Here is a 21,766-nt window from a genome sequence, read left to right on the forward strand (position 1 = left end):
AGTGAGGATCTCTGAATGATCCAATGTTGACCTAAATGACTAATGATGATAAATACAATCCACCCGTGTGTAATCAAGTCTCCGTATAAATGCACCTGCACTGTGATAGTCTCAGAGGTCCGTTAAAAGTGCAGAGAGCATCATGAAGAACAAGGAACACACCAGGCAGGTCCGAGATACTGTTGTGAAGAAGTTTAAAGCCGGATTTGGATACAAAAAGATTTCCCAAGCTTTAAACATCCCAAGGAGCACTGTGCAAGCGATAATATTGAAATGGAAGGAGTATCAGACCACTGCAAATCTACCAAGACCTGGCCGTCCCTCTAAACTTTCAGCTCATACAAGGAGAAGACTGATCAGAGATGCAGCCAAGAGGCCCATGATCACTCTGGATGAACTGCAGAGATCTACAGCTGAGGTGGGAGACTCTGTCCATAGGACAACAATCAGTCGTATATTGCACAAATCTGGCCTTTATGGAAGAGTGGCAAGAAGAAAGCCATTTCTTAAAGATATCCATAAAAAGTGTTGTTTAAAGTTTGCCACAAGCCACCTGGGAAACACACCAAACATGTGGAAGAAGGTGCTCTGGTCAGATGAAACCAAAATTGAACTTTTTGGCAACAATGCAAAACGTTATGTTTGGCGTAAAAGCAACACAGCTCATCACCCTGAACACACCATCCCCACTGTCAAACATGGTGGTGGCAGCATCATGGTTTGGGCCTGCTTTTCTTCAGCAGGGACAGGGAAGATGGTTAAAATTGATGGGAAGATGGATGGAGCCAAATACAGGACCATTCTGGAAGAAAACCTGATGGAGTCTGCAAAAGACCTGAGACTGGCACGGAGATTTGTCTTCCAACAAGACAATGATCCAAAACATAAAGAAAAATCTACAATGGAATGGTTCAAAAATAAACATATCCAGGTGTTAGAATGGCCAAGTCAAAGTCCAGACCTGAATCCAATCGAGAATCTGTGGAAAGAACTGAAAACTGCTGTTCACAAATGCTCTCCATCCAACCTCACTGAGCTCGAGCTGTTTTGCAAGGAGGAATGGGAAAAGATTTCAGTCTCTCGATGTGCAAAACTGAGAGACATACCCCAAGCGACTTACAGCTGTAATCGCAGCAAAAGGTGGCGCTACAAAGTATTAACTTAAGGGGGCTGAACAATTTTGCACGCCCAATTTTTCAGTTTTTGATTTGTTAAAGTTTGAAATATCCAATAAATGTCGTTCCACTTCATGATTGTGTCCCACTTGTTGTTGATTCTTCACAAAAAAATACAGTTTTATATCTTTATGTTTGAAGCCTGAAATGTGGCAAAAGGTCGCAAAGTTCAAGGGGGCCGAATACTTTCGCAAGGCACTGTATATTTTTATATATTTATTTTTGGGAGGTCTTACCTTTTGGGGAACCGAAAAGGCCTTGCAGGGCTGCAAAACAAAGGGAGGTAAATCAGGTTTACATTTAGGAGTCAAAGCAACAGCCAATCAAAACCAGATTTGCCTCGGCATCCGTGCAGGGGGAACATGTTTTTGAGCAGCAATGCAGCACACACCTTGTGGGGAACAACTCGCAGTATTCAAACTAACATAACCAAAAAGAGGCCCCATTCGAGTGCAACTTTTTTCATTTTAAAAATACCAATCAATTGTTCTTTAGGTAATATATATAAAAATTTAAAAAACATGCACAGATGTGCAAGTGAATGAAGAATCTATTACGCTAACCGTTTTAGGCAACACAAATCACTTTCTTTAGGTCAGCTTTGTGTTTCTAATCTACAAAAACCCCACACACTGCTGCAGTGCATGAAGAATCTGTAAAGCTTAGCTAAAAGATTTAGAGGACTAGAGTCCCATTAGTGGTGATGTCTCCTGTGCCATAAACACAGACAGAGAGGATCTGCACTGGGCTTCCCCGTTGCCATATGAAGCTTTCAGCTGCTCTGGATTTGTCTGGACTAACCATCAGCACCTTCCCAGAGCAGTGGGAAGCCTCCGGGCTGCCGAGTGCAAGCATGAGTCAGAGGGAATCAGATACTGCCACCGGATCACACAGGCCCGGTACAGATAAGAGCAAGGCCAGAAGGGTGAAGGCAGGGGGAGAGTAGTGGGTTGGAGATGTCTTCACATGCAATATACACAATGCTCATGACAGCAAATGACAGAGAGAGGCGATGGGGAGAGACTCACGTGATCACAGCTGTGACAGAGAAATCTGTGGAAATGGACAGACTGTCCTAACTTAATGTCCAAGGAAGGACATCATGACTTCTACTGCAGCCTTGATGTTTATCCACATTCTATTCACTGCAACCTGCATGAGTATTGCACTGCCAGTCAAAATTTGGCACAGACCTCACAGCCCACATCAGGGACTAGGTAAGATTACACACAAGAAACGAAAACAAGGAAATCAGTATCCCAAACAGGAAGTGGACTCAGACGATCCTCTGCCTCAGCCAATCACAGCGCACGCACACAGGATATTTCAGCGTGATTGGAGCAATATGGCCAAGAGATGAATGTATTTTTCCTCCTTCCCTTTAAAAGGGAATCCATGGAATGCTATAATTAGTGGTTGCCATGGCACGGCGAGGCAGAGATGGACAAAAGCTATTGGCGGGAATTTTTCACCACTAACAACTTCTGGGGAGGCAGTAAATCCCCTTTAAAGTTAGCTGGACATGTTAATACGACAACCAGATGTTGTATAGAACAATTAGCATATTCTAGACAAGTCCCATTAACACTACCACATAGAAATGGAGTGAGACTCCTTGCTATACTTTTGCATTCAAGAAAAATAGCCAGTGATTCACCTTTTAAAATGTGACAGCCTGATACTAACCAACAATGCCTAATGAAAAACATATCCCCTTTAAGTTAGCATTGTTTGCCATGGAAAAGTCTAACTTAATTTATTGCTTTTCTGTGCTGTCCATTAGTTTCCATGTAGGGGCCTTGAACGGCGGAATTCGGGACAGAGATATTATGGTCCAGAATGAAGTAGAGTTATTGGAAATAGTTGGACTGGATTCATAAAACATCTTTAGTTGAGGAGCCATCAAAAAGAGCACTGCTGCCTATTTATCTGCGAGATCTGTTTTGGATCATGATTGCATTTCAGACAAATAAGATGTATTAAACAGAGGACTATACTATGGATTCACGACAGATATCCTCAGATACTATGGCTTCCACATGAAACAAACTTTCAAATGTTTTTTTCCCCCTCTTTCAAAAAAGTATAGGCCAAGATTAGGAATTGAAGTTGGCATTCAAAAGACAAGCTTTGTGTTTCAATTCTCTTGTTATCCAATCTGTCAATGAGAGCAGCAATGTGAAGAAACGCAGACTAAAAATGTTTTTAAGGAGGCGGCAGTGGGGTGGGGAGGAGAAATCCGTTGACTGATGATCGCAGTCTCTAAATCCAGCAGGATGACAAACCACGAGTCTGGTTTTTCCCACTCCTCTGATCCCAGTCCCCCTTCACACAAACTCCCCACATTTCTTCCACAAACTTACAACAGTTACCCTTCCTAAATGTTATTCTATTTATCAGAAAGGGGAATGTTTATGGATCACTGGGTTAATAAATAAAGCAACTTTGGAGCAGTGGCTGGGTTAGGCTGAGGCGGCCATGTTGACGTATGGTGGAGTAAAGGGAGGCGAGAGGGGTCAAGGGTCACAGAGCTGAGGGGGGAAAACTGCTAACAGACACGGCAGATATTTCTGGAAATCGGGGGCTGCATGAAGCTTTCAAGTTAGGGCAAGAGCAATTACTGTCAACTCTCAATTATTCGCTCCTGTGATTAAAACTCGCTGGAACACTGCACACAATTAGAGGCTCATTCAAGCGATGGAATTGTAAGATTGGCTTGAGGGTGGAATCCAAATATCAGCATGATGCATTACATATTGTAGCGAAATATATATATATCATCAGGGAGTAGCCACAAGCATGCACTTAAAGGGAGTCAGATGAACTCGTGGATACCATTTTTATGTCTCTCCGTGCAGTTTGAAGGTAGTTGTTTACTAGCACAATTGCAACCTAGCATAAGCGCAGTGACTGGAAGTCTATAGTATCTCATTGCACTAACGCTAGTTAGCATTGGCTCGCGAAACTCCCACCAACTTCCTTCATACTGGGCGCAGACATAAAAATGGTATTGATGAGTTCACCTGACTCTGGGGAAGTAGATAAAGGGCCTCATTGCCAAAATCCAGAAGCATCCCTTTCAGCTCATCAACTTCCCCTGTATACCTTAAATAGATTATAGGTACATACAAGCTTGTAAGAAATAATACTGTAACATTGTACTTGCAAGTTAGTTACACATCTCAGGTCTCTGATAAGGTTTATTTGGAGATAAGGCCTCTGGATGCGTGTATGAGAAAAGATTGGTCTGAATCAGAGATTATTGCTGTATAATAAGTCTAAGCGCAGTGTGTATGTGTGAGTGCAGAAGGGACACGGACAGCTACATCCGCCAGTGAACTGGGTCTGGAGGCCACACCTGCCATCTCCACATTCTTGGGATTGAAATATGGGCGTGTGCAAATTCCAGGCAAACAGGCCGGATTTCAACACTGTAGCCAATAGTTACAAGCTGTCCAAGAGATGTCTTTATTATCCTGTGACCTCGCTCCCTTTTATAGCAACCAGCTTAACCCCATGAGTCCAGGGGCTTCAGAACCACAATCCAAGGAATGTGAGGGTATTGCACATGCCATCACCAACCCTGCACTGCGCTAACCAGCAGACATCTTTGTAAACTAGTCCAAGAAGGGCGAATTACGCAATATACGAGTCACTATGCAAATAATGAATAATGATGTGTTGTGAATTATTTAACGTAAGCCTAGTCACTTATGGTGTTCAGATGTTTGCTAAATAGGCTAGGTCCATGATGAACATTTTAACCATACTAGGGTTGGGCGATGTCAACCTTTTTCCTATCTTGATTATGTATGTACCCATATGATGCCATTTCACCCCCTATTGGCCAACCAAAATTGTATTAAAAAAAAAAAATAACGACAGTTGGGCTATAATGAAAAATCGAACGCAACTGGTTGAATCATGACGAAAGTTAATGTTGTTGAAAGCCTGGGCAGAGCCTAAGTGCAGGCAACTCTTTTCTAATATCTCTTTCTGGAGGAGGAGCTGCAGCATGGAGCAGGTGTGTGTGTGTGTGTGTGTGTGAAGTCGGAAGTTTACAAACACCTTAGCCAAATACATTTAAACTCAGTTCCTGACATTTAATCCGAGTAAAAATTCCCTGTCTTAGGTCAGTTAGGATCACCACTTTATTTTAAGAATGCGAAATGTTAGAATAATAGTAGAGAGAATGATTTATTTCAGCTTTTATTTCTTTCATCACATTCCCAGTTGGTCAGAGGTTTACATACACTCAATTAGTATTTGGTAGCATTGCCTTAAATTGTTTAACTTGGGTCAAACGTTGCGGGTAGCCTTCCACAAGCCTCCCACAATAAGTTGGGTGAATTTTGGCACATTAGTCCTGACGGAGCTGGTGTAACTGAGTCATGTTTGTAGGCCTCCTTGCTCGCACATGCTTTTTCAGTTCTGCCCACACATTTTCTATGGGATTAAGGTCAGGGCTTTGTGGTGGTCACTCCAATACCTTGACTTTGTTATCCTTAAGCCATTTTGCCACAACTTTGGAAGTATGCTTGGGGTCATTGTCCATTTGGAAGGCCCATTTGCAACCAAGCTTTAACTTCCTGACTGATGTCTTGAGATGTTGCTTCAATATATCCACATACTTTTCCTCCCTCATGATGCCATCTATTTTGTGAAGTGCACCAGTCCCTCCTGCAGCAAAGCACCCCCACAACATGATGCTGCAACCCCGTGCTTCATGGTTGGGATGGTGTTCTTCGGCTTGCAAGCATCCCCCTTTTCCCTCCAAACATAACGATGGTCATTATGGCCAAACAGTTCTATTTTTGTTTCATCAGATCAGAGGACATTTCTCCAAAAAGTACGATCTTTGTCCCCTTGTGAAGTTGCAAACCGTAGTCTGGCTTTTTTATGGCGGAGCAGTGGCTTCTTCCTTGCCGAGCGGTCTTTCAGGTTATGTCGATATAGGACTCATTGTACTGTGGATATAGACACTTTTGTACACGTTTCAGCCAGCATCTTCACTAGGTCCTTTGCTGTTGTTCTGGGATTGATTTGCACTTTTCGTACCAAAGTACGTTCATCTCTAGGAGACAGAACGCGTCTCCTTCCTGAGCGTATGACGGCTGCCTGGTCCCATGGTGTTTGTACTTGCGTACTATTGTTTGTACAGATGAACATGTTACCTTCAGGAGTTTGGAAAATGCTCCCAAGGATGAACCAGACTTGTGGAGGTCTACAATTTTCTTTCTGAGGTCATGGCTGATTTCTTTTGATTTTCCCATGATGTCAAGCAAAGAGGCACTGAGTTTGAAGGTAGGCCTTGAAATACATCAACAGGTACACCTCCAATTGACTCAAATGATGTCAATTAGCCTATCAGAAGCTTCTAAAGCCATGACATAATTTTCTGGAATTTTACAAGCTGTTTAAAAAGGTACAGTCAACTTAGTGAAGGTAAACTTCTGACCCACTGGAATTGTGATACAGTGAATTATAAGTGACATAATCTGTCTGTAAACAATTGTTGGGAAAATGATGTGTGTCATGCAACAAGGAGGTGTCCTAACCGACTTGCAAAAACTATAGTTTATTAACAAGAAATTTGTGGAGTGGTTGAAAAACTAGTTGTTTTCACTACTCCAACCTAAGTGTATGTAAACTTCCCACTTCAACTGTATATGTGTGGTGAGCTGTGATGGCGCAATAACTGTCTGAGGAACGGGCGGTCTTCAGAACTGGATAATAATTGCTTTATTTTACCTGATAAAATAGGGGGGGAAAGCATTTGTTTCATCCATCATAGACCGGTGATTGAGAATAGCCTTGGCTTAGGCTACAGACTTTCATTCGGGTTATTTTTGAAAGCCACAACTTTAGGACCTTTTGTAGCCTAGAATATATAAGGCATTTTTCATAACTTTAACTCGTCTTAAGGCTTTTATGATAGGCCAGTAAGAGGAATGAGGATGGGTTAGTGGCCATTTGGTTTGCAACCTCAATTGGAGGTTTGCATAACTTATTTCACTTAAACTTGTCATTTTTATTATTTGTTTCCTCATTATTAGTCCTTTTTTTTTTAAACATCTAAAACACAAGATAGTTAAGGTGTACATTACATTAACAAAAAATATGAATGGGTGTAAGCTATAGACTAAAGCCCATGCATCCGACAGACAATATTCTCTGACATTTCGCGCTGCTTTGGTGGAATTCTCCGCTCTGTCTGGACTACATTCCTCTCTTGCGTTCTGTATCACATATTTATTGAAATAGGTTATAGCAAATTACTAGGAATGTCACTTGTGTGCTGCCCTGCTCCAAGACTCCGTTCTTTACTGTGGGGCACCTGTCAAGTTCAAATAGGCTAAACCATCGTCTTGTCACATCACAATGTCGTCACCATTGACAATAGCTGTCAAATCATCATCGATAGACGATGCCACCTTAATATCGCCCAACCCCAATTCCTACATAATACTACCAATACTAATGAATAATCACACATCTCATATCATAAACATGACTATGGATGTCATGTCAGCCTTGACACAGATTCGACGGGAGGCAGTACTAGAGGAGTGTGTTGTATGTTGGCCTATTCCTATGGCAGAACAACAGGTCTAAGTCACTGTTGCTGAACACGTTCAGAACAAGAGGCTCCACAAGACCTCCCAGCAGCGGAACCAATCGCTTTCAGCTGCCAGCCCCAACCCATTAAGTCCAACATCCGCCGTCAGACCTGGAGGACTGGGCTTCTGAAAGATGGGAGACTGTGTTCCCATTTGCTGCTTGCATGACCGGGACTCCTCTACTGCACAAAGTCAAGGAGCGGAACCAACGGCAAGCAGCTGTGCTGACCAGTCATCTGCTCTCCCAGTGTCTTTATGAAGACGTCCAACAACTTAAGTCCTGGAAGCTGCCTGGTAAGGAGATCTGGACGTTTTAGCATGCTTGACATGAGCTGCCCGCCCTTAGTTGACACACTGTTACTGCTTTAGCCAACTCTATTGCAGTTGTCATGCTGGCTAAACAGTTCAACAGAATGGTAACCAGGCTAGAGTTGCCCTGCCTGTTGTGGTGGCCATTTTGAGACTAAACCTCCCACACATCATTTGGCCCAATGTCAAGGTACGCCCTCCATTAAGACTTATGTGATAAGGTGCATACATGTCTAGACAGAAAGGTAAACTCATTTAAAAAAAAACCAAGCACCACATATTCCTCTATTTACCTACAATATCCAGTTTCAAGCACAGCGGTGCCTCTAGCTCCTGCCTGGGTCTCTTTGATCCAGCATGCTACTGTTTGTTGCCCTGGGACTGATCTCAGAGATAATCAGAGTATTTTTTGCGTAAAGAGATCATTTTTTCACCCTTTTCATCTCCTTCTCCCCAGACATCCTCTTCACACTACTCTATACATGTTCTCTGCTCTCTCCGGGCCATCTAAGGCCACAGTGTCTGAAGGCTCTCCAGCTCTAACCGCAGCTCTTGACAAAGAGGGTTTGGCAAGACGGCGCTGTGACATCTTAGAGGTGTCTGGTGACACAGCCGTCTGGTGAGCTGCAGACCACGGCCAAGGGCTGTTGGGACTGTGAGGCTGAGCGTCAGTGATGGAGTCCGACCTGTCCTCTCTGGGCTGAGAGAGTGAGTGTGAGGAGGGGGCCGGCCGAACTGGAACATTCCAACCGTTAGCTAAGTTCACCAAGTGCACAGAGGCAGGAGAAGAAAAAAAAGAGACAAAGCAAAGTGATTCATAGGAACCCTCACATCTACAGTACATCAGAGTGACGTCAGGACACCGAGCTGCATACATTTTCATGTAAATGTGTGAATATTCATTAAATCCAGGATGAAAAATACAACAGTGTATTCTCAAGACAGGTTTTGAACTACTATAAGAACAAATGAGAGGTGAGTAGCACTGATTGTAGCACTGGAGCGAAGTGTACCTACTGGACCCATTTTGACGAAGGTCCATTATAAACAAAATAAACCATGCAATTCTGTACATACGAGTGAGCGATTATTCCTTGACCTTATATACACCACTTGGACAGGTTGTTATAAGGGCATCCACAAGGGCTCATGTTACATGCTAGTAACTATTTATATAGCATTACACAAATGTTTTCAAATCTTCCATTATGCTAATTTCCCCAGGGAGCAGAGTCAGCCGTGAGAGAACCTGTAGTGCAGGCCTAGAGCCTCAGAGTGTGGAGATAATACCAGCCAGCCAGCCACAGCCAGCCTTTTATCCACATGAAGCCTCAACAACTGTTCCCTCCACCAGAAGAAGAAAAAAGAGAGCAACCTAATTTGAAGTTATGACAGAGTGCTGTTCAGATCCAGCTTTGATCCTGGTTTATAGGATAGTATGGCTCTTTGATCTTGGGTGGGTACCTTTATGGGCTTTGCTTTGCCTCATGCTCAGGGGCCATACAATATAAAGCGGGGTCTGGAGCAGAGCCACTGGGAGCTCACCCCTCTTATTATCCACCCGCACAGGTACGGGGGTCAGCTGCCTCACCCCCTGATTCCCTCTCACCCCCCAACTTCCTCACCCATGGACGAGAGCAGCCGGAGTAGGGGAAGGTTCACACATGGGACACACTACTAGCGTTTGTCCTTGGTGAACTTCTTCCCATCACTCATCCTTCAGGGAGGAATAAGGAAAAACACCACACTAAGGCCACAGCTACCCCGCTCTATCCCCCCTCTTACATTATAATACTGACATTTGAAAAGGGGCATGAACTTACCCTCTGGTCTTTAGAACTTCCTGAAATGTTCATGACTTAACAACATGTAACTTGGATCATTAAGTTGGGTTTCTTCAGGTGAAAACGTCTAACATCAACAAACGCGGCTTACAAGCTTTTAAGAGACCCAGATTGCCACCTTCAACAGCAAATGAACTGCTGAAGTAACTGGCCCGGAGGGTCCAATTGCTCAAGTTTTACAACAGGCAGAAGTGTCTCGGAGTGTCAAAGTAGGTGATAAATTGTCCCTGAGGGGGAAGAAAAAAGTTTTTTGGCCCAATTCTGTTGGTCCTGTGTAAAGGTATGCATGGGGTAAAAACATTATCTACAACATCGCAACCCTGAGCCCTGGGGGCAGAAACAGAGTAGTGTTGACCTGTCGCTCAGTGGAACTTCTCCCTGTACTCATGTAGCAGGCTAAATCATTCACACACACACACACACACACCTCTCCCTTGATCAGGAATGGGCTGGAGTGCATGCTGTGGTGCACTAGGCTACTGCCTGTGCTTAACTCACTCCACACTACATAGATGCAGACCTGTTCTAAGAAGCCAACAGAACGCTCTGGAAGCTAACTGGGTAGTTCTGTGGAATTACAGGGTGGAGATAAAATAGAACCAGGCCGCTCCCTCCCCCCATCCCTGCTTTCCCACGTGTTTTCTGTCTTTCTGGGGCAGGCGGTGCTCGTCTCTCCTTTCCCCTGATCTCCCCACAGACACCAGGGTGCATCTTTAGCCGTCAGTGTTGAGGTTGGGACGTGATGGATGTCTCTGTATAGTGGTTAATGGGCCAAATGGATAAAATGCTAGCGTGAAAAGCCCTGCTGCTACTTCACAAGGGTTCACATTGAGGACTCCAGGCTCCTCAGACCGCAGCAGGCATCGCAAACAGTTGTTATTCTTGATAATGCGCAAAGCCTTGTCAAACTGGCACCCTGAAATCCATAGCACAAAGATCATTTTCAGGCCGCCTGGCCGGTCGGGGCTTGCAGCTGTCAGACAGTTTGGGTATATTAGTTAATGTTTCCAAAAGAGATCTCTCACTGGGGAAAGATACGAGTCGTGATCTTAAAAAATAAAATAAAAAGTTTAAAAGGGAAACCTTTGGGAGTTCTCAGAAACGACAGGCTATGAATTCATGTCATATTCAACTGACAGGAATTCTTAAATTCATCCAATATAACAGGAATTCTTAAATTCATCCAATATAATTAAACGTTCAGGCCGGATGAAGTGTCATGTTTAATACGTGTTCCTGTGCACCAGGGAAACCCCCTACTTCCAGTCAAAAAACTGTACTTGAGTACGAAATCAAACAGGAGTGAGTTAACAAAAATAGACCTTTCTATAGAAAAGGGAAGAAATGCCTGCTATCCGAGAAGGCATGAAACCAATCCAAACTTGTGGCCGCTAAAATAACAGGAATGTAGCAGGAAGCGATGCATGGGCAAAAGCCCTCCCCGGGTGAGTGGAGAGAGAGGTTATAATCATGACGTGACCCTAGATAGTTCAGTGTCAGCGGGCTCTTTGGGGGTTGTTCAGCCATGAAAGGTCAGGCCAGTCTCGGCAGCACAGGTAGATGCCACTCTCTATCTGGGAGTGCAGCTGGAGCCGAAAAGGTGCCTTGAGAGCATTCTATCAAAACAAATGACAGGCTTGGATAACCCAGAGCCTGAAAACCTATTGAGATGAGGCTAACTGTAGTCAAACGGCAGCCAAACAAGCTGACTTCCCAAGGTCACAGACTTATCTACTGCTCTGACTGATCCGTTTCCCCCTGATCCTCAAATCATAGAAAAACAGTCACCATCTTACCAGACACTGACAATCTTAATGCATTTCCCAGACCACCATATAGATCCTTCTGCTGCTCAACCGTTCTGCTGAGCTGACCTTTTCCTTCATAGTGGATTTCCATCCTTACATCCAAGGATAAATCCATTCACTTCTCAGAGGAAAACAGAGAGATCGAGAGAGACAGTCATTTTACAATGGGAGGATTAATACGCTGCATGTGTCTCAACAGGAGTTCTATAGTTCTTGATTGTATAGTTCTTGGACAAACACACAAAAGCCTGAAAAGCCCTGGGGAAGAAACTCCAGTGCAACCTTATCGGAAGGAGGAGGGGGTCTCCATAGCTGGGCGTAACGACCAAGTGCTGTGATCATACACATAATCCTCTGCCTAATCTCGCGGATTACAGCCTTTGAGATCAAACTGATATTTGACACGATCTTGTCTGACTGCGTACCCTCAAATTACCAAGGCATTAAAAGGCCTCTCCCTCCATGCGAAGAGGGATTCTGTGGCGCACCATGCTCCAACACGGGGGAAAAGGAGATGCCCAAAGCCCTGAACATCTGGGGCCAGCCAGGGACTGGGAGACTGTACCAGACAGCCAGGCTTATCCTTCTCTCTTATCTTCCAATCTCCAATCTCTCTGGAGACATTGGAGGCACAATACCACTGTAAAGGGGATCGGATTTGATAGCAACTCAACATTGGCCTTTAATTCAAACCTGCCATCACAGAACAAGAGAGACCTGTTTACTAAATACAGAGCCGTTCAACATTAGAGAGGCACATGGCAGAGGAACATCTGCTCTTCATTCAGACATGGATTATATATATCAATTTTTTTTTAACGAAAGCCACAGATGCCAGTGAATGCATCCAAATGGCTGAAATGCTATTCTTTGCCACATTTTCCCACCCAACTGCATAATGTGCGTGGATGGAGTTTGTACCCACCCAATAAGAGTACATAAACCGAAGCTCTCACAGCCACCCACAGCCACCCACATCTCTCTAATGGACTTACAGGGATCTAAATCCATTTGGCAGGACATTTCCATGCGAAAAGTAAGCAAAAATATAGTCTTACACAAATCAACCTCCCTGAAAGTACTTACTACCATGAAGAGGAGTTGAGCTGAATAAATAATTACATCTTCAATATTTATATTTTATTTTCTTTGCTGTGGAGTTAAATATAGAACTGTGTAAACGATTAGGGGTGAAAAACAAGATGCAAAATATGTCCCACTTAAAGAAATGTTTGCCAAAAAAATTTGTTCAGATCCACCATCCCAGTCTGAACGCAGGGAATGTGCAAGTCACATGTGGTTTTTTTTTTTTATTCACAACTTTCAACTCACGTGTCCCAGGACAAAACTCTACCGAAGCCTCTAACAACTAGTCATACACCACCAAGAACAAACATATACAACTCCCACAAGAGTCAAAACTATTGTTGATTCTTAGTGTACGTTCAAAACATTGAGGGTCTTTCTCCCTCTGGTCCACCATTACAATACGGAGATGGAGCAGGGAGGAGAGACATACTTGCAGAGATGATCTAGTCTGGCTGAGCTGTGTGTTGGTACTGTCTGTTTGTCTGGGAAATAGGACAGACAGACCATCAAACCATCAGCACCTCTCCTAGAAAAGCCTCAGAGCCGATGAGAGAGGGGAGGCTTGGGAGAGGCCAGGGGGACATTCCCTGTGGATTGACTGGACGGGCTGGGGCCTGGGGAAGGACAGCGGCCCTGTATCCCCTGGGGCTCTCAAAGCTCTCTTTCATTGGGGCTTGGGGGTGCAGGGAGGGCGGTGGCTCTGGGGCTGGTATTGTGCTCCCTGGGTGCCTGGCTGGCTGACCCCTCCTCCTCCCTGCATCTGCTGGCTTAGCTGACCCCTGGGCCTACAGGTTATCTCCCGAGGACAACAACCTGGACCTCCACATAGCAGAACATTCAGGACTGGGACAACAGGCAGGCAGAGGGATTATATAGCTGAATTTAGAAGAGTGTGAGAAGAGAAAGGAAGGCATTTAAAACTATGTATTGATTTCTCAATACAGGGTCCAATGCTGTGGCATGCAAGCAGTTGAATGACTGGCATGGTGTAATGAAAAAAATGACAATTTAATGTAATCATAGTAAAATATCTGAAACAATTGTCAACATTTGCTATCAGAATTTAAAACCTGCCCTATATACAGTTGACTCAAAACACATTCCTCTGAAGCATAACTGTGGAAAAAGTCAAGGCTCCAGTTACATGTATGTACATATGGTACTGCATATCACCCATAACATTATCGCTAAACACTGTGACTAGGGTGGTATGCTACCGTAATGTTTGTAATTTATAACTGAATAATTTCTCTCATATATATAACAGTAATTTTACAATGGGTGGATTAATACGCTACATGTGTCTCACCAGGAGATACATGCAGCGTATTTATATCTCACACACACACACACACACACAGAGTATCAGTCAAAAGTTTGGACACCTACTCATTCAAGGGTTTTTCTTCATTTCTACACTGTAGAAGAATTAGTGAAGACATCAAAACTATGAAATAACACATGGAATCATGTAGTAATCAAAAAACTTTTAAAAAGTGTTAAACAAATCAAAATATATTTTAGATTTAAGATTCTTCAAAGTAGCCACCCTTTGCCTTGACAGATTTAAACACTCTCAACCAGCACTCCATCACTCTCCTTGGTCAAATAGCCCTTAAACAGCCTGAAGGTGTGTTTTGGGTCATTGTCCTGTTGAAAAACAAATGATAGTCCCACTAAGCGCAAACCAGATGAGATGGCATATCGCTGCAGAATGCTGTGGTAGCCATGCTGGTAAAGTGTGCTTTACATTCTAAATAAAACACAGACAATGTCACCAACAAAGCACCCCCACACCTCCTCCATGCTTCACGGTGGAAACCACACATGCAGAGATCATCTGTTCACCTACTCTGCGTTTCACAAAGACACAGCGATTGTATCCAAAAATCTCAAATTTGAACTCAGACCAAAAGGACAGATTTCCACCGGTTAAATGTCCATTGCTCGTGTTTCTTGGCCCAGGCAAGTCTCTTCTTCTTATTGGTGTCCACTAGTAGTGGTTTCTTTGCAGCAATTTGACCATGAAGGCCTGAATCACAGTCTTCTCTGAACAGTTGATGTTGAGATGTGTCTGTTACTTGAATTTTGATGCATTTACTTGGGCTGCAATTTCTGAGGCTGGTAACTCTAAAGAACTTATCCTCTGCAGCAGAGGTAACTCTGTGTCTTGCTTTCCTGTGGTGGTCCTCATGAGAGCCAGTTTCATCATTGCGCTTGCAGGTTTTTGCAACAGCACTTTCAAAGTTCTTGAAATGTTGCAGATTGACTGACCTTCGTGTCTTAAAGTAATGATGGACTGTCGTTTCTCTTTGCTTATTTGAGCTGTTCTTTTCATAATATGGACTTCGTCTTTTACCACATAGGGCTATCTTCTGTATACCACCCGTATCTTGTCACAACACAACTGATTGGCTCAAACGTATTAGGAAGGAAAGAAACTAAACAAATGAACTTTTAACAAGGCACACCTTTACATTGAAATGCATTCCATGTGACTACCTCATGAAGCTGGTTGAGAGAATGCCAAGAGTGTGCAAAGCTGTTATCAAGGCAAAGGGTGGCTAAATATATTTTGATTTGTTTAACACTTATGGTTACTACATGACTCCATATGTGTTATTTCATAGTTTTGATGTCTTCATTAATATTCTACAATGTAGAAAATAGTAAAAAGAAAGAAAAACCCTTGAATGAGTAGGTGTGTTCAAACTTGACTGGTACTGTATAATGTATTCATTTTTTATATCCGTGTCCATATTATTCAGTGTCCATCTGGTTCAAGAAGGAAAAAAAGCCTAATTAATGAAAAAAGCATCTAATCAACAATGGCATTTTCAATTCACTCTGCAACTATTGTCTTTATTCACAGCTGCCATCAAATTCTGCAGGTTACTGGTAAACTTAAAGTTTTCACTAACATACCCTAACTGTGACATGTTAGTAAGCATTCAGTCACCACCCATTCGGAAGGGAAATGCAATGAAAGGGCTTCTGTTGGAGAGGCAGGTAATAGAGATATGCCTGAGGCCACCCCATGGCAGAGAGAAGCACGAACTGGCACACACACACACAGTCATCACACACGTACCTGAGGCCGGCCACATTGGGCTGGTTCTGGAGGTGCTCCTGCCAGCGGTGGTGTAAACAGAGGGATGGAGGGGAGGCCTGCAGGCAGCAGGAGCAGGAGCCCGGGTGCAGTTGCAGGGCGGGAGCATGGGTCTGGAAGATGTGGCACTCCTGCTGGTTGCCGTGGCAGCACAAGGGGGGATGGAATGGGCAGCGGTGGCAGCACGGGGGAGGTGGAGACAGAGGAGGAGGCTGAGGCGGCGAGGGGGAGGTGGTGGTGGAAAGTGTGGAGGGCAGGAGCTTGGCCAACCTTTGAGAGTCTGTGAGGTGTGAAGAGGAGGTGGACGAGGAAGGGGCCCTAAGGGAGCCGTTCTGCTTGACAGCGCCCCCATCCAGACTCACTCTGGATCTCTGCTGGGGCTCCTTGTGTGGAGGCGTTGGCCTTGGTTGGTGCCTATGCCTCTGCTGTGTTCTAGGTGTGGAAACAACGCTGACGTCCCCTCCTTCCGTGTTGCTGAGGCTGGCACTGGAAGCTGGGCTGCCGGTGCCACTGGCCATCGTGGTAATGCTGGGTGGCAGGCTGGCATTGCTGAGGAGCAGGAGATCACCGTTGGCGTCGCTCAGGGCCATGGTCCTCTTCCTGCCGGCCTGGCACTGGGTTTGCCACTCCTCTGCAGAAAAAAAATGGGAGGAAAAGCAGACAGGCGCATAGTTAACTCTTTACTGTAGCCAGCCATGTTGACGTTCAGTTGAACATTGACTCTATTCACACGGAGCTGATGAGCTGAGCGGAGCAGCAAGGGGAGAGCGTGTGGACGCCTGAGCCCAGGGAACCGTGTGGGCAAAGGGGAGAGAATGAGAGAGTAAAACGCACAAGGGTTCACGCTCAAAACTCAGATCTGAACAGAATGCAACGAACGGTTAGCAAAACAGATTATTACCTTGCTCTTTCTAGACGAGGAATAGGTTGGGAACAGGTACAAGCGAGACGAAAGTCAAGGGATCAATCTTCATTGATTTACTCATAGCTAAACAGCAAATATTAGTCACTTTAACCATATTTCTCTTCTTCATTGCCATTTTTGTCTGAAGTGTGATTTATAAAGTATGAATATGACAGGGTATGAATTGGCAGCCTGTTTGCAGGGAAGCCTGCGCTCTCTCTACATTATGAAATGTATAAAACGGTTTCAACAGAAAGAGATTAAACAGAGGTCTCCAAGTCTTTATGATGCTAGAGTTTCAGCCCCTATGACAGAATATGTTCAGGCTATGTCAATGTGTAATGTAAAATACCTTCAGTTGGGACATTTTAGAGTAAGAGGGGGAAAAAAGAATGTCTGCGGTTTAACCATGATTCGCTTGACACACTTCAAAAGCAGTGAATTGCCTTTCACAGGTAATGCACGGTTGTGGTGGGTTGTGAAGTTGGAACGTTGCCCAACTCCAACCCCCGCTGAAACAGACTTGACGTAAACCCAGATGAATAAATCGCACTCAGTCTATTGTGAAGGGGAGTCCTCTGCGAACCTCATCTCCCTTTAAGACTAATGGCTGAGGTTGTGAGGAAAAACGACTTCTCACTAGTTCCCACACAATACTGTCTACTTCATCCGCATCATGCCTAGGACAGAGATAGACATGGAAGTGCACTAGTAGATGGAAATGTACTATGGTGCAGAAATCCCCCTGAACATAGCAATAAACTATTACTACCAGATCAGAACTGATAACATATAGCCTTAAAAATAAATCTACTGAACGTAGTTTATATTCCCCTTGATTTTCCTATTTGATAAACTATGCAACATTTTAAAGGCCCACGGCAGTCAAACATTTGATTTTCCTGTGTTTTAAATACATTTCCACACGGAGGTTGGAATAATACTGTGAAATTGTGAAAATGAGGATATTGCCCTTTTAGTGTAAGAGCGGTTTAAAAATACCGCCTGAAATTTCAGCCTGTTTTGGTGGGATGGAGCTTTGGCCTGTCTGGTGACATCACTAGGTGGTCAATTAGCTAATAGACCAATAAGAGAGTTCCCAAACCTCTCTGCTAATAACAGCTAGTTTTCCCCTCCCCACTCAGACCACTCCCAGACAGTCCTCCCAAAATTCTTACTTAAGAAATGTCTCATTAGTAAGAAGCTATTTTTGATCATTTTAATTGAAAACAATGACAGTAAGGTACTTAATTGTTACCCAGAAATGGTTTGATATGGAGATAAAAACAGCTGCAATGGGCCTTTAAGGCTTCCTTATTTTACAGGCCTTGTAGACATTTTGCTTTTAAAAACCTTCACATATCTGTCAAAACAAACTTGACTCATGACCCAGCTGACTTGCAAATAACTTTCCCTCCAAAAAAACTCACTACAGACCCATTTCTCAAAGTTCGGGTTGCCTCTATGTTAGACAGCATGCAAACACAGTACACAGTCGTAGGCGATATCAAATATTTTGATGGCAAACTAAATGTGTTTGTGTTCAACCGACACCCATTAGGATATATCATATAGTCTACTTGGCTAAACGTCATGTCCATGCAGGGAAACAGCCATGCGACGCAGTGAATGCGAATGATTGTGTTCTGCGACGCCTCAACATGAGTGAGGGGGTAACATGAGACTGACAGCCAGGTCGGGTCGGAGCTGTGGGATTGGGGGGGAGAAGAACTTCAACCTCTGTCTGAAGAGCTCCGAATAGCAGGCAGTGCAGCAGAAACTAGGTTTACGTTTTCAGTCTACCATACATGACAAGTTACGAACAATGATTTTTTTTAAAGCTGAAAAGCTGGCAATGAAACAATTAAAAAGTATGAAAAAGAGACTTATGTAAGTAGCCTGGACCTTTGTCAATGGAATTGTGATTATTCTTGGCTAAATAATCAGTTGCACAACCTAATAATGCATCCCTCTACCAGTACACATCTGCTTTCAACATTGCTCCACTGCCACAGGAATTCAACGGGAAGCTGTGTGTGTTCCAATAGTGAGGGTTGCCATCCAGGTGAGACATCTAGGCCAATCTGCAGTCTGACACAAACAGGGGACTGTGCCCTTAGGAAATAACGGATCGATCAGTGTGGGACGGATGCCCTAAAAATGAACGCTGACAAAATGTCCTTCATTTTTTATTAATAAACAATGAACTATTTATAGCTCCTATTTTCAGTGTGTATCTGCAAACACTGATCTGAAAACTCATTTTGGTTTTGAGTGCAGTGGTTTTACGAAGTGACAGTCACTGTTTGACCGACATGAGGTCTGTGGAAACTGGAAAGGCTGAGAATAACGGGATGCGTTTTTCTGCTTTCAAGTTGAGTTCATGATTACGGGGTGAGACCTGTGCAACTACCAGGTATGCAGCAGGAGGCAAAGTACCTCATCCCTTCAATTAAAGCTAATTGACGGTAATTATGAGGACTCAGTCAAGACAGTTAATAACTTCAGCCTAATAACATCTTGGAAACTACAAGCACATGCCTGAGAGGGCTATGTATGAGGACTGTGGCATTCGTATTCTAGTGACGGAGAAGCTTTTGACAAGGCTGCCCCTTTGACCCATTTCCACAGCTGGGTTTTACATACCTATATGAAGTTGGCTTGCTCAAGGCTAGTAGTGTCTCGTGTTAAAATGGGTAAATAAACTAGTCTGCTGTAGTAATCATAAATTCATGCCGCAAACAAATCAATGTGAAGCTCAAATGAAGATAGACAAGAAATGTGTTGTTTCTATTGTATACATTAATAACCATCGTTTATTATACATAATGCATTGCTCCACAGATAAGGAATTTAAAAAGAAATGTAAATATGTTGCACCATTATGACATAGGAAACCATAAATAATTTTTGTCAAACGCAGTTTTTGTTAAATCTTCAAAAGTAAGCTATGACCACCATTTTTTCCCCCATTTCATATATTTGTACTTTTTATACGAAGCTGCTGTCACACAAGACTCTTATCCGTTATGTCGGTATGATCATATAGGCCTATTAGCCTACCAAATATAATGTTGATCAACTAAAGTTATGTAGGCTACACAATGAGAAGAAAAAGCGTTTAAAACAAATATTCTGAGAGGAAGCTACGCCGGTGTTCAGAAAAAGACCGGGACATCCCATTAGGCGTAACATCACTTGCCCTTTTCATTATGTCGTTCCGATACTTTGCAGCAGCGGAGACGGAATCCGCTATCTGTATATTATTATAAAACCCCTCCTTAGTACCATACACAGTAGGAACAACAGACACATATATATTTAAATCATTTAGATTAAGGGGTATAAACACATCCGTATTTTCAGTGGATCAATCCATAGTCGACATTTAACGGATACATAAAAAGTACACCGTTTCACAGGTTTGATACCTTATCGAAGTGTTGGAGCTCTGGATGTTTGCGTCCGTTCGTGCTCGTCGAAGTTTAAAATATTCACCGAAAATGGCTTCGGTTTACAGTATCCACCACTTGTTCAACAAAACACTCCAAAAAAAAAGAGAGCAACAAGTCGCAGCGAAAGAAGTTAGTTTCTAACGGGGAAGCGGACAGGCAGAATGACAAACACATGCACCCAGTCTCGGGTAGGCGGTGGGCTGGGACTGCGCACTAGCCCACTGATAGGACGTTTATGATGCTCTGAGACTTTTAACCCAATCAGTGCCTCTGCAGCACACGACAGCTGGAGGAACGGAGGTGCATCACCACTAGGAAACAGCACAAACAACTAACATTTGAGTGTTATGAGTCTCTAACTTATTTCATTATCACAGAAGGAAAATGAAAAAAAATATTATGAGCTTGTTTTAGGATGAAAATGTTATTCAGTCAATCACTGACTATTAATGAGAGGTTTCTAAATCCCAGATTCAATCCGATCGTGCTTTGTCCGCTATGCACCTTTTAAGGGCAACGCTATCCTCACGGTAAATGCTGCATATGGGCTCAATCGGACATTGCGATAAGCACCCATTAACGCGCATCTATCACGGAACATATTGAATCTAGGCATCCAGATGCATTTTACACAAATTCCCAGTCAGAGGACATGTGAGAGAAAAATGACCCAACATCAAGTTTACAAATGAAATTGACCAATAAAATCAGCTGTCAGACTACTTAAGTCGTGAAATAATCACTTCTTTGTTTAGTTTGACCTAAAAACCCTTCTTTATGACCCCATCCATGGCATCACACATCAAATTAAAGATTGTACACTAGATATGTTCAGTCCTTTGGCTGTGTTGTGTATAACTTAATAATCCCCTAAAAATATACTCCCCTTTACCTCATAGACCTCTCCACCCTGCCCATTCCCATTGAAATAACAGTGGTTTGATTGAAAACTCACAGTGGACTTTCTGATAATATCCAAACTCAAGCAACAGTTGGGCCACACAACAAAGTGATTACCATATCCTTTGGACTGTTTCACCCCTGTCATATCTCCATTATACCATGCAATATCACAATCTTTCCCACAAGATGAAAATGGAAGAGCTCATCTTCCAGACTCTTGGAAAATAACTTTTTGTGCTCGGAGCATTCTGCTCAGCAGGAGTGGTTCTTCATCACGTGGAATCATGGGAAGAGAGAGGTCATACCTGGCTTTAATTTCAGCTGTCTGCTAGCATCAGGACACAGTTCATATAGCACACCATAATATGCAGTGCACTGCAGTAGGGTGCTGGCTACATGGAAAGTATCCTAGGTTTTCTATGTTTAGAACAGTTGTGTTTAACACCGTTTACCACAAGTCAACTTTCATTGAATCGTAAACTGCTGTGTACATTGTGGTGTGTTATACAGTATATATTTACAATTCTGTGCTATCGTAATGTTACCCTAG

At 43.4% G+C, this 21,766-nt stretch overlaps 1 protein-coding gene across 2 annotated transcripts in view; it reads right to left on the reverse strand.

The window, feature by feature from the left end:
* The window catches only part of LOC112250381 (protein dispatched homolog 1), a 72,470-nt gene that overhangs the window by 6,239 nt on the left and 44,465 nt on the right, over positions 1-21,766 (reverse strand). Inside the window, exons 1-3 of one of the 2 annotated variants that reach the window (XM_024420471.2) lie at positions 20,290-20,519; positions 15,937-16,585; positions 1,412-1,441 (exon numbers count right to left, since the gene is read on the reverse strand). In XM_024420471.2, coding sequence (XP_024276239.1) covers positions 1,412-1,441; positions 15,937-16,544 — 638 coding nt within the window. In that variant the 5' untranslated portion in view covers positions 16,545-16,585; positions 20,290-20,519. Of the gene's footprint in view, positions 1-1,411; positions 1,442-15,936; positions 16,586-20,289; positions 20,520-21,766 lie in introns of those variants that run through there. The other variant, XM_024420470.1, reaches the window with a different exon arrangement.

The sequence above is a fragment of the Oncorhynchus tshawytscha genome, linkage group LG05 (assembly GCF_018296145.1).
Source record: "Oncorhynchus tshawytscha isolate Ot180627B linkage group LG05, Otsh_v2.0, whole genome shotgun sequence".
NCBI lineage: Eukaryota > Metazoa > Chordata > Actinopteri > Salmoniformes > Salmonidae > Oncorhynchus > Oncorhynchus tshawytscha.